The sequence below is a fragment of the Triticum urartu genome, chromosome 1 (genome assembly GCF_003073215.2).
Source record: "Triticum urartu cultivar G1812 chromosome 1, Tu2.1, whole genome shotgun sequence".
Classification (NCBI taxonomy): Eukaryota; Viridiplantae; Streptophyta; class Magnoliopsida; order Poales; family Poaceae; genus Triticum; species Triticum urartu.
This window is the reverse complement of record NC_053022.1, coordinates 387653917-387666650: the sequence shown is the minus strand read 5'-3', so window position 1 is coordinate 387666650 and position 12734 is coordinate 387653917. Positions and strand designations below refer to the sequence as shown.

Here is a 12734-nt window from a genome sequence, read left to right as displayed (position 1 = left end):
CCATCACACACGGTTCATTTTATTGGTGATGATTTTATTACCATACTGTTTGCGATTCATGCATTGCACACTCCGATACATGTGTCGTCTTAGGACCTTCCTGCTGTAGTGGTAAATTCACTTTGTAAGAACCCCTTTAAAAAAATCAATCAAAGCTTTTCTCAAGAATCCGAAGGAACACTATCTCTGTCACAAGAATATAATTTGGTGAAAGAGATGATCTTGAGGAGTAGGGATTCAAGAAAGGGAGGCTTCTTGTTTGTCAAAAAACAAGAAGTAAACCAAGGAATCACTCAACACTTCTTTATTTTTCTCATGCCTTGGATCTATCTTCCTGTATGTGGTTGATGGGTTGAGTGGAGTGGAGTGGGATGCGTTGGAGTGGAGTGGTTGCAATGAGTGGAATGAGTTGTGAAGGTATGGGATGGATGCTTTGATCCACAAAGGGTATGGTAGAGAATATATAAAGGAGATCCAAAACCTAGTTGTCACACAAAAAAGTAGCATAGGATCGAACGCACCAATAGAAACCTACTGGAACTACCAAACCAGTTCAAATAAATTTGAGCCGCCAAGGTAGTGTACAGAAACTAGAAGAAATACATCACTAGGAGGTATCGATGGTGAATGAGAAGTGGTTATAAACACAAAAAGGAAGCACCTTCCTACTATGATAGAATGGCTCGGAAGTACTAGTAAAATAGATTGGTCAGTAGTACCATACAAAACAGAGTCACTGCGAGATTTGATAAATCTACAGAAAAGTGCTAGCCATAGCTTGGAAGTTTTGGATGAAAAAAAAGCGGAGGCATCAAACTTATACCATGAGTAAAGAGAAGCAAATCAAGACGACTTGGAAGTGCCAACCAAAATAGGAGGTTTTTGTCAAAGTGGATTATAGGGGTCTACAATTTTGAAACAACAAGATGGTGGTTCTAATAGTTGTGTATGGGTTTGATCTCTAAGCATGAATAACCCTAACTGGCTCGACAATACTAGCAAAAAATCTTCAAAAGTACTAAGGCTTAGAGAATTAATTCAAAGATGTCTAGGGAGTGGATTTTGGGATAGCTTTGGCTGAGTCTCTGTTCTTGGAATTCAAACCCAAAGTATTTTCTTGCACCCCTCTTCATAGTACGGTTGTCCTATACTCAATATGAATCTTGAATTCGCCAAAATACCTAGGAAGTTCAAATGATGAGCTTGATGAGGACAACAACTAGAAAAGTTGTTTGTAGGGTCACCAATCATGTCCTACTTATAGGTTATAGCCATGGACTAGTATATGAAAATTAGTCCAAAATCCTGAAATAAACTCACTAAAATGATTAGTTCTCTCAGATGGTTTTGTCATTAATCATCAAAAGTAGAGTATTATTGAGATGCACTTTCAAGAGGGTGAAGAAGACGAGGGCAAGGTGCTATCGCGGAGCTGGGTGGGGGGTCGTAGTAAATCTAGCACCGTTGCTGCAGAGCCGGGGACGACAGTGCTGGAAGCGGCGGTCATGGTTCTGCGAGATCACCGGCGAGGCAGAGGGGGTGTTGCGAACTTACCGGCATGCGCTACAAGCATGGTGACATGGCGATGCGAGTGTGTAGCAGGGGTACTTCGAGCAAGCTAGCAGGGCGGTGGGCGCAGTGACAAGGCGATGTGAGTGGCGAACAAGGGCTTTGCGAGCAGGCGGTGTGTGCCAACCGTCACTACTGCAAGTGGCGACTGCGGGGTTGTGACAGGCAATGCGTTGTGCTGCCAACGATGCAGCCAACGATGACGGTAGTGCTGCCATCGGTGACGCATGGTGTTGCCTACCCCCAACCAATGATGTCATGACCCGTGTTGCGGTGTTGCATCCATTAGTCGGCGATGCTACCACCACCGACGATGATGCTACGAGTTATGATCGACGACACGCAGGTGTTGCATGCTCGGGCCAGCGGAGCTATGACCAACGACGCGTGGCCGATGGCAATGCTACAAATGGAGCATGAAGTGCTAGGTGCGACCCCGACGATGTTGCGGCCCCCAGCCGCCGCAATGGAGAAACACATGAGCCTTATGACTCCTTACATCTTCGACAACGAGGCATGCGGGAGAGTATAGACGCGTGCAAAATGAGAGGGGAACGAGCACCCACTGATCCACATGTTGCATGCAAGGCCAATCGAACGGCTGGATCTCAAAGCGACCGATCCCTTACTCGCGTGGGTTGACCAATGCCTAGCGTCATCCTTAAGGGCATGGCCAATGCTCCACGCTGGAGTGTTGCCCCGCCGTTCCACGTCGGATGCATGACGAGAGAGAGAAAAAGAGTGCTGCTTGCAGAGGCTAGCGGTCTCTTGCAGAGGAGCCTGGTGCTTCAGCCAAAAAGAAGAGGAAAGGGAGAGAGAAGAAGCAAAAGCAAGGAGTAAAGCATCAGGACATGCGCAACCATTGGTTTAAAGAAAGAAGATGATGATAAAGAGAGAGAGTACAAGATGGACCATGCTGGTTATTGGAACTGGTGCTTCATATATTTACTCCGACGTGGATACTGGGGCAGCAGCATGGTGCTGCCTCCATTGTACATGTCCTAATAGACAAGGATTGGACAGCATAGCGTGCATATGCATGTGACTAACAGATCATCACATGGGGTGATTAAATTGGGATAGTGGCTCAGTCTTTGCTTCCCAGACAAACAACAGCCCCCCATCACCCAAATCTCCAAATGATCGACTATTTTAGTCCTTCGTCAGTCTTCACCTCCTCGCGTGGGATGCGTGTGTGTGTAGCAACAACTAGCAAGTGCTCAGTAACACGAAATTGATCTCATTTCATCGAAGGATTTAAATTGGAGGAGGGGATGAGCTCATTTTTGGACTAAAATCACCATAAAATTCGTACTAATAGTTGCCAAGTCCAGGGGCTGAATTGCGTATTGACCGACAATAACTTTTGGTGGGCAGACCATCGCCGTCCGCCGCCGGTTCAACGGCGGCGGAGCACATGCCCTTCTCCCTGCGCCGCCTCCTCCGTCTCCTCCGCGACATCATGACTCTTCCCGCCGCGGACGACGCCGCCGTCTCCGAAGGAGAGCGGCGTCAGTGGGAGCCGCCGTTCGACGCTTCCAGGCCGGCGCCGCCCATCTCCTACCCCATCACCGACCTCGCCGCGCTCGCCTCCCGCTCCTACCTCTCCGAGGACTCCAACTTCCACCTCCCCTTCAACCGCGCCTCCACGCCGCTCCCCTCCCCCGGGGCGCCGCTCCCGCCGCGGCGGCGCCTCCTCGTCTGCCATGACTTCCAGGGCGGCTACCGCGAAGACGCGGCGCCGCAGGGCGGCGCTAATCCCGATGCCTACGCGCTCTGGCATTGGCACCTCGTCGACGTCTTCGTCTACTTCTCTCACTACCTCGTCACTCTCCCGCCGCCATGCTGGACCAACGCCGCCCACCTCCACGGCGTCAAGGTTCGTTTTCTTGCCTCCACGCTTGGTATTACCGGCCTTCCTCCTGCTTGCTTCTTGACTTCGCTCAAGTGGTCGTGTAATTTTGTTTTGCCGGTTTTTGAGACAAGGTTTTGGGAACGTTCATCACAGAGTGGGATAAAGGTGCAGAAATCTGCAGGGAGATGTTTGCAACACAGGATTCAGCACAGATGTATGCCGAGAGGCTTGCAGAGTTGGCTGCTGCCTTAGGCTTTGATGGCTGGCTGGTAATCTTTACATGCTCTATATTTTAATTTGGGGTTCTGATTTCTGAAGCGATACAGTACTTGGTGAAAGAAACGATGCATTTTTTCACAATATGATCCCATGCAAATTGGATTTGAGAAACTTGATATACATGAGAGAGTGAAATGTTCTCGTTTTGTGACTAAATTGGACCACTACAGAGTAATTTATTCGCCATAAGAATTTTATCTGGTCTATGCTGCCGTTCTTGGAGATATGTCTGTTGCTGATGCTGAATTATCTTTCAGATCAATATTGAGGTTAAGCTCGACATTCAGTTCATCGATAACCTGAAAGAGTTTGTCAATCATCTAACCAAGAGAATGCATGCTGCTGTTCCTGGATCTTTAGTCATATGGTATTTCCTACTGTGCAATAAGCATGACTGGTTTTAGTTGTGAAACTTGTTTTATGAACTATTTGGCGTCTTTGACTTGGCGCTACTACAGGTATGATGCAATTACAGTGGGTGGCGATCTCGACTGGCAAGATAAGCTCAACGAGCATAACAAGCCATTCTTTGATTTGTGTGATGGCTTATTTGTCAATTATACATGGAAGGTAACCCTCTTTTCCTTTTCTGGTCCCCCGCAATATCCCCTTAATGATTACCTGCAAAAATTGGGATGATTTTGGTAGGAAAAATATCCACGAGATTCAGCTGCAACTGCTGGTGACCGGAAGTATGATGTGTACATGGGTATTGATGTTTTCGGCCGAAATACTTTCGGTGGTGGGCAATGGAATGTACGTGAAATCTTCTCTCTTTTTGGTTCAACTCACGATTCTTGCTGCAGTGTATTGCATTCTTTCCTGTCTGTACTATGTTTCGAAACTGGCAACTAAATTAGTAAGGTATTCTGAGTGTAACTCAACTATTGCCCTGCATATTAAGTGTTAAATAGATACATACTCCAATGCTCAAGTGTTGTAAAACATGCTGGCTATACAACATTGATTGAATACTACAGTAATGTAGTAGATCAGCCTTTCTAACTATTTTGCCCGAATGCAAATGCATTCTATTAAACTGTCAACTGTCCATTTTGCTAGACAAATGTTGCCCTTGATCTACTCAAAAAAGATGATGTCTCAACTGCCATATTCGCTCCTGGATGGATATATGAAACTAAGCAACAACCTGACTTTCAGAGTGCACAAAATCGGTAACGTACTGCTAACACTCTCCCAAGTTCTGACATACTTTTTGAAAGTATTCACCCAGTAATAGTGCAGCTGGTGGGGCCTCGTTGAAAAATCATGGGATGTTCTTCGGGGCTATCCGAAACGATTACCCTTCTACTCAGATTTTGATCAGGTACATCTCCAGTGATTATTACTGTAGCACCAATTATCAGAACATTGTTATTAATTATACTGGATGCAGAAGACAGTACATAACCATACTCAGAATATAATTAATGATAGAATCTGCATCTTAGGCATGTCATATGATGTTGAAGCTGTTTACAAAACCTCTAACCCCAGGAATGATGATACAGTGATTCTTGATGCTGACTTTTTAGAATGAATAGCTATTAAAGCCTTGCCACGTTCTAGTGGTAGTTCCTAAGTGCTCATATCTTCAATCTACTTGTTCAGCAGGTGTAGTTATAGCCATGTCTCATATACTACAGTGTGGTAATATATATACTACTTTATCACTTAGTATATATTTACAGTGCCAATATTAGCACAATGTGCAATGATTTGATATGCAACAATATATACCTAATACTGAGTTTAACTAGTGGAATAGTATATGAGTTGCTTAATGTTTTTTCCTTCATATCATATATTCATAGTTTCAGTTTCTCTATCCAATTGTCGAAATTTCTCCTTTTTATATTTTTATATTAAATGGCTTTAAACTTTTGATTTCCTCCAGGGTCATGGTTACCAGGTCTCCTCTGAAGGTCTACAAGTCTCAGGTGATCCATGGAACAATATTTCTTGCCAGAGTTTTCAGGTACTATACTGCCAACAGATCCTGATGGATCATGTCTTTTACATATATGTTCACACTTTACACCTTGACACAAAATGATTAAATTTAAAAGCACCTTATACATGCTGTGTTGCATGGTTTGAATTGAAATTTCCTACCTGACTGATACATTGATCATTTAGCACTTCTTTCTCTGCGCCTCTATAAAATATGATGTGTTACCAGAAAGGGTTTAAACTGTAGGGGTGAAGCTATGTTTGAAAAACACCATTGCCATGCCTACCTCTAAAAATTGCTGCTTTCTTTAAGGGGTTTAAAGGTGACTTCTTTGTCAACCCATCCTGAACTAACGTGTCATGATGGCCCCTTCTTTACCAGCCTATGCTTAAGTACACTGGAGATGAAGTTCAACCACCAGTACGAACTTCTATCAAGTAAGATCACCGTTAAGTTTAGATATAAATATTTGTGCCTTGCATTCTTATTATTTTCCATTTCTTATGCTAGAGCTAGAAAGGTGTACTCCCTCTACTTTGTTGGGCAAGCAGACTGACTGTTCATTATTTTGTTGTGCTAACTGAACTTGGGCTTATATACATGTCATATTATTGCTTCTACAGCCTTTTCTAATTTATGACCATATTTTGCTGGTTGATGTATAGTTTCAAGGATGAGCCGTACAGTGGAGGGGATTGTGTGACAGTCCAAGGATATCTCAGGAAGAATGCAATTTTCTCAGAGCAGCTTTTTAATGGAGGACTTTCCATGGAAGATGGATATGTACATCTCTTTTATTCGGTGAGAAAATATCTTCCAACTGATCATTGAGCATAGGCACTTCATGCTCTGTGAAACCTTCACTTCATTCCCAATCACACTATACAAATGTTTCAATCACACTATACAAATGTTTCTTGTTATTTATTACTAACATTGACACGAGGTCCCTAAGTGCCAAGGAAAAGTATGTCCATGCTAACACTACATGCACACCCTTACCTTACTGATCTGCTTTTTCAGTAAGCTCTTTTCTTCTCAGCAAAATGACAAGAGTTCCTTCCTGGTGATTGATTCAGGTCAACGCTGAAGCAAACTCTGACCTAGGATTGTCCCTGGACTTTTTATCCAGAAACAAGGAGAATACCTCAATTCTCATTGCAGAGGACATAGCGATATTCAGTAGAAAGAAACAGCATCGCTTGTACAGCTCATATGTTCAATCTGATAAGGTAGAACCACATGCTCCAGATAACCAAAACTGGGTCATCTACCGAGCAACTGTCCAGTCCAGTGCCAGCTACACATTGATTGGAATCAACATTGTCTGCACACTGAAAACTAGTGGCAAAATCAATTCAGAAGCAGATGAAGATGAAAGCTCAGAGGAAGATGCAAATAGGTTGTGGCCTTACCATGCATCACTGGGCCACATAAGCATCCGGAACATGGACGAAAACACACAGTTCCCTTCAGCAGAATCATGGGTGACTGAAGGCAAGTACATCTCTTGGTCAAATAATTCCAACACATCTAAGCTTCTGAGTCTGAAAATTAGCTGGAAGTTGAATACCAGCCATCAAGCATCATTCATGAAGTATAACATATATGTGGAGAAGTTGATTGGGGATTCCAATGCCAAGGTTTCCAGAAGCTTTCTTGGTGTCGCAACTGTTGAAGCCTTCTATATGTCAGACCTCCAAGTTCCCGACGAAGTCACCAGCCTGAAATTTATCATTCAAGCATGTGGGCGTGATGGTAGTCGCCAAGGACTCGAGGAATGTCCAAAGTTGTTTTTGGTGCCAGTTGAGTAGTTGAGACTGGTGTGTAACATGGATACAATTACAATGTAACGATTCCCTCCATTACCATATTCCATTTTACCCTGAAGGAAGGAACAAAGAAATAAACCGATCGGGTTGGTGTGAGAAGCTGCTGTGAACTTGTGATCATATTTACTTGAATTGTCTCTTGATATTACCAGTAAGCTGGTTGCTTATTACACAAGCAGTGCTTATTTAGCTTGTGGAGAAAGCCTTGTTTAATGTTTAGAAAATGTGGAAGCTCTTTGGGATTCACTTCAACTCCAGCGGGGTAGTTGTTGAGGGGATCCAGGAGCAAATGGGGTCGGTGGCGGGTCTGAAATCCTATGCTGGTTGAGAGAGGCTAGGTTTAGAGCCTCCAGCTCCCTCCAAAGCCTGACGGCATCACTCCCATCCAATTTGCAGGGGTTTCAAATGGATCTGGAGACAGGAAGCATCTGTTTTCTTTAAGCCACCACACCTGTTTGATATCCATCCAAACAACATGTTTTAAATCGAGGCCGTTTCTAATTTTTCATGTTCATCAGAAACCCAAAACTCAGCCACAGGTTCATAATCAATGGCCAGTGTAGAAGCCAGAAAAGGATAATTTCCAAGATATTGTTAGTAGTAACTACACAATCCTTTTTTCGGAAGAACAACTACACAATCAAAGAGCAGGTGATGGATGCACAGTTCAGTTTCTGAACAAAAGACAATTCAGATTGCCCATGGTCATCATTTTGTTATGAGATACTATTACTTACTAGCCAGAGGAAAACCTCAACTTCTGAAGGGACTTGTATTTTCTATATGGGAGAAATAAAGGCTCGAGTCACTTCCCTGTAATTAATGTACAGAGCTGGTTGAGTAAACTCCGCTGTTGGTATATCTTTCAGGGCAACCATGAGATTGACCAGGTTAATGCTGGAGGCTCAAGATTTGTCCTGGGCTAAAATTTCTTCCAAAGTTAAGCTTGAGAGTATGGCCATCCCACGCTTCAGAATTCGTGGAGCGCTGTTGATTGCGAATGTGGTAAAGGGGCCAATACTGAACAGCTAGGGGGACAGATGCCAAACCAGGTACTAATGAACAGATCATTTCAGTTACTTTGTTGGAGAATCCAAAATTTGGTATTGGCGCATTGCAGAGCTTTTCAGCTAAACTAATTTGTCAACATTCTGGAGAGGCTCTGGCATTTCTCAGTAGAGATAATCTTTTGCAAAAAAAGGAAAGAAAAACTGCAGTATAACAGAAGGTTAATTAAGATGCCGAAACAAAACTGAACTAGTACATTTAAAAGAAGAAAAAATAGCATCACATATAATGCTAAATTGCTAATACCCTTGATGCGGCCTGTAGAGAACAAGAGAATTGTACCACAGGCCAATGGATATATCCTTGACACACAGACTGGAATGGGAGACAAATGTTTTTTTTTCTTTCATTTGGAGGGTACAATCTTCATTATATACATCACAACGCTGCACTTAAAAATATGATTACATGATCTTCCTATGTCTTATAGATGCATACTCCTAATATAATACAGTAAGTGTAAGACACAACAGACAATTTAACTGTAGAGATCATCTTCTTCAGCTGCCGTGGCAGCTGCCGCGAAAGGATTGGCCGCAGCTGTAGCACCCACCGCCGGCTGGTCAGGGAACCGGAACTCGCTGCCAAAACCGCGGGACTGCTGCAGCGTCTGAGCAAAGGCCTGGTATTTGCGAATATCAGCATCGCTCACACTCCGGCGTGCATACCTCATGCTCTCCTCGAAGTGAGCAGCCTTGATCTCGTTCACCTCATCTTCCTCCATGGCTTCAGGGTTTTCCTTCAGCCGCCTCTCCTTTTCCATGTCCTTCTCAATGTTCTCTCTGATGGCGTATTTGCACGCACGCTGGCAGATTTCCGTGATGTCCGCGCCGCTGAACCCTTGTGTGTATTTGGCGAGCGCATTCAGGTCGACGTCCTTGGCCACAGGAGACTTCCTGAGGCAGGCCCTGAAGATCTGGAGCCTGGATTCGACGTCGGGCAGAGGAATGTAGATAAGCTGATCAAGGCGCCCCGGCCTCAGCAAGGCAGGGTCTATGATGTCTGGCCTGTTGGTGGCGCCGATGATGAACACGGTTTTCTTGGCATTCATTCCGTCCATCTCAGTGAGAAGCTGATTCAGCACCCTATCAGCGGCACCTCCGGCATCGCCTACACTGTTTCCTCTCTGGGTGGCAATCGAGTCGAGCTCATCGAAGAAGAGGACACATGGTGCCGACTGCCTTGCCTTGTCGAAAATCTCACGCACATTGGCCTCGCTCTCACCAAACCACATGGTAAGCAGCTCCGGTCCTTTGATGCTGATGAAGTTAGCCTGGCACTCGTTAGCAATCGCCTTGGCCAACAAGGTCTTGCCGCAGCCCGGAGGGCCGTAGAACAGAACACCTTTGGAGGGAGACATGCCAAACTTCTCAAACTTCTCTGGGTACTCCACCGGATACTGGACGGTCTCCTGCAGCTCCCTTTTGACACCCTCAAGACCACCGACATCTTCCCAAGAGACATTTGGAACTTCAACGACAGTTTCACGAAGGGCGGAAGGGTTGCTTGTCCCTAATGCAATCTTGAAATGGTCGTTCGTGACAGCCATAGAATTCAGTATCTCCGCATCAATGGTGTCATCCTCGAGGTCGATAACATCCATCTTCTCGCGAATGCACTGGAGAGCAGCCTCGGTGCAAAGGGCGGCGAGATCAGCGCCGACATACCCGTGAGTGTCCCTCGAGACATGCTCCAGCTCAACATCTTCAGCCAGCTTCATGTTTTTGGTGTGAATCCGGAGAACCTCAAGCCGCCCAACTTCATCGGGGACTCCAATGTCGATCTCCCGGTCAAACCTGCCAAACCTTCTGAGAGCAGGGTCGATGCTGTTCGGGCGGTTGGTAGCACCCATGACAATAACATGTGAGCGGGACTTGAGCCCATCCATGAGAGTGAGCAGCTGCGAGACAATACGCCTTTCGACCTCTCCATTGGTCTTGTCTCTCTTTGGGGCTATGGAATCGATCTCGTCGATGAAGATGATGGCCGGCGCATTCTTCTCGGCCTCTTCAAACGCCTTCCTGAGGTTGCTCTCGCTCTCTCCGGCCATCTTCGACATGATCTCCGGGCCATTGATCAGGAAGAAGAAGGCCCCTGTTTCATTAGCCACCGCTCTGGCAATGAGGGTCTTGCCGGTCCCAGGTGGCCCATACAGCAAGATGCCCTTTGGAGGCTTCACACCGATGCACTTGAACAGCTGGGGGTGGCGCAGCGGGAGCTCAACCAGCTCTCTGATCTGGGCCATCTGCTTCCTGACTCCGCCGACATCGTCGTAGCCGACGTCGTCGAGCCTCTCCTCATCCTCCCGCCTGACAGGCTCGCCGTCACAGAATATCTCCGTGTCAGAGGCGACGATGCAGTACTCTGCGGGGTCGGTCTCCACAACCTTGAACTCCACGCTCGTCATGCCGCCCCTCACCAGGAACAGGTCTCCTTTCCTGAGGGGACGATAGGCCTCGAGGAAGTAGGGTCTTAGGAAGGCGTCGAACAGGTTTCCGGCGATCCCCTCGACAGTGTCGTCGACGGGGAGTACGTGCACGCGCTTCCCGTACTTGACGTCCGGGCACTGATGGACGGAGACGACGTCGCCGAGCCGGACCCTCAGGTTCTTCCTGACGACCTTGTTCATCCGGACCTTGGTCTTGTCGCACGTGTCGTCTGGGAGTAGAATGCAGATCGTGTCCTTTCGCTTCTTGCCCTTGAGCAGGACGATGTCGCCGTGGAAGAGCTCGAGGCTGTCCATGGTGTCCGGGTGCAGGGCGACGGTGGAGTTCTCGTCGTTGGTCGCCTCGTCGACCACCAGCCGGTTCGGCGACTTTTTCCTCTCCAGGATCGCCGTGGAGTAGTCTTTCTTCCCGCTCGCGTCGCCCTGGCTCGCCATGGGATGGGACGCGCGTTTGTCTCGATTGGATTCAGTTGTTTTCCTTGGGAAAGTGGGTAAACGATCCTTGGATCCTTGATCTCGCTGTGCGATGTGAGGAGGAAGTTGAGGAGATCGGCTGACCCTTTATAGCATCTTTCTCCCTGTTCCTGGAGCAGGGGGTTGGTGTCGGAGTTGTATAGCCCGAGTTGATAGGGAGGAGGAATCCGGCGTCCCGGCGGAGTGGGTCTTCTTTGGCCATGGGAAGTGAACGAGAGTCCACTCCAGTCCAGGTAGGAGACGGTCGATCGAGGAGGACTCGGTGTCAGGCTCAGGACCCTGCTAATCTGAACCTGAAGATAACTGAAGAAATCGACAGCGAGACACGGACTGAAGAAACAAGCTCAGGAAAAGTACAACGATTCGATGGATGGCTACGATTGAAGCTCGCCAGATCAACGAACGGCTCACGTTGACGCTCAGCTCTCCTGTTTACCGTCCGACAAATTTAACAGTTAATAACTGAAGCTTGTTCACTGCCCTTCAGTTAACTGCCGTGGGTCATTTCCTGCCGTGGATCGGGCATCATTTTTTTCTTCAAATATTGTAACTAGCTCTAGAACCCTAGCTACTTGGTAGAATTAGCTCGGTCCAAGAGAACTTGTATGTGTGACATGATTCGGGGTATCTAAAACCCAATCACTCCTCTGATTCCCCGGTTCTCTTGATTATCTTGTGTGCTTGCGCTCGAATTGATCTCGGTTCCTATCATTAGGGCTGAGAAAGAGAAGCGGCGGCCTCGATCTGGCTTTGGTACAGATGATGGGTGGATAGCAGGAGGAGGCGAAAAGAGAGGGGAGTGTGTTCTAAGCTTTGCAAATATGCAATATGCAAATCATAACAGCTGTGCATTGGTGCGCATTTCTGACATTTTCCTGTTTGCAAACTCTAGGTTTAGGCAGTTCATAGTATTTTGCGTTTATGATCTGTTATAATATGCATTTGTTTGTTTTATTTTCTACTACTCCCTCCGTTCGGAATTACTTGTCACAAAAATGAATGTATCTAGACGTATTTTAGTTCTAGATACATCCATTTCCGAGACAAGTAATTCCGAACGCAGAGTAGAACTAAGGCTCAAGGTCCTACTTTTAAATTAACAAAGTCATCTACCGCCCAAAATAAAATTACAACGACCAACTTTGAATTAACAAAGTCATCTACCGGGCCAAAAAGCAACAAACAAAACGTACAAGGATGCAATGTGTTGGGCAAAGCCTCAATCAGATAACAAGCAAAAATGTAGAGACTAGAGCA

The 12734-nt window shown here is 46.2% G+C and overlaps 2 protein-coding genes across 2 annotated transcripts; one reads left to right on the top strand and one right to left on the bottom strand.

Annotated features, from left to right (window-relative positions):
- The first annotated feature begins 2753 nt into the window (after positions 1 to 2753).
- LOC125514011 (cytosolic endo-beta-N-acetylglucosaminidase 1-like) lies at positions 2754 to 7640 on the top strand. Its single transcript, XM_048679258.1, has 11 exons — positions 2754 to 3448; positions 3556 to 3693; positions 3961 to 4070; positions 4162 to 4273; positions 4352 to 4459; positions 4766 to 4878; positions 4949 to 5030; positions 5601 to 5681; positions 6039 to 6094; positions 6323 to 6458; positions 6737 to 7640. Exons 1-11 carry the CDS (start codon positions 2987 to 2989, stop codon positions 7469 to 7471), a joined length of 2133 nt encoding a protein of 710 aa, XP_048535215.1. The 5' UTR covers positions 2754 to 2986; the 3' UTR covers positions 7472 to 7640.
- LOC125514005 (cell division control protein 48 homolog E-like) lies at positions 7200 to 12713 on the bottom strand. The gene has a single exon (XM_048679246.1). The coding sequence runs from the start codon at positions 11436 to 11438 to the stop codon at positions 9036 to 9038; it is 2403 nt and encodes an 800-aa protein (XP_048535203.1). The 5' UTR covers positions 11439 to 12713; the 3' UTR covers positions 7200 to 9035.
- Positions 12714 to 12734: the final 21 nt, after the last annotated feature.

Excerpts from the sequence above, each read along its gene's own strand:
- LOC125514011 (XM_048679258.1), top strand. The coding sequence starts at position 2,987 with ATGCCCTTCTCCCTGCGCCGCCTCCTCCGTCTCCTCCGCGACATCATG. Across the intron at positions 4,274-4,351 it reads TTGTCAATTATACATGGAAG|GAAAAATATCCACGAGATTC; the intron begins GTAACCCTCTTT and ends TGATTTTGGTAG. Across the intron at positions 6,459-6,736 it reads ATGTACATCTCTTTTATTCG|GTCAACGCTGAAGCAAACTC; the intron begins GTGAGAAAATAT and ends TGATTGATTCAG.
- LOC125514005 (XM_048679246.1), bottom strand. The coding sequence starts at position 11,438 with ATGGCGAGCCAGGGCGACGCGAGCGGGAAGAAAGACTACTCCACGGCG.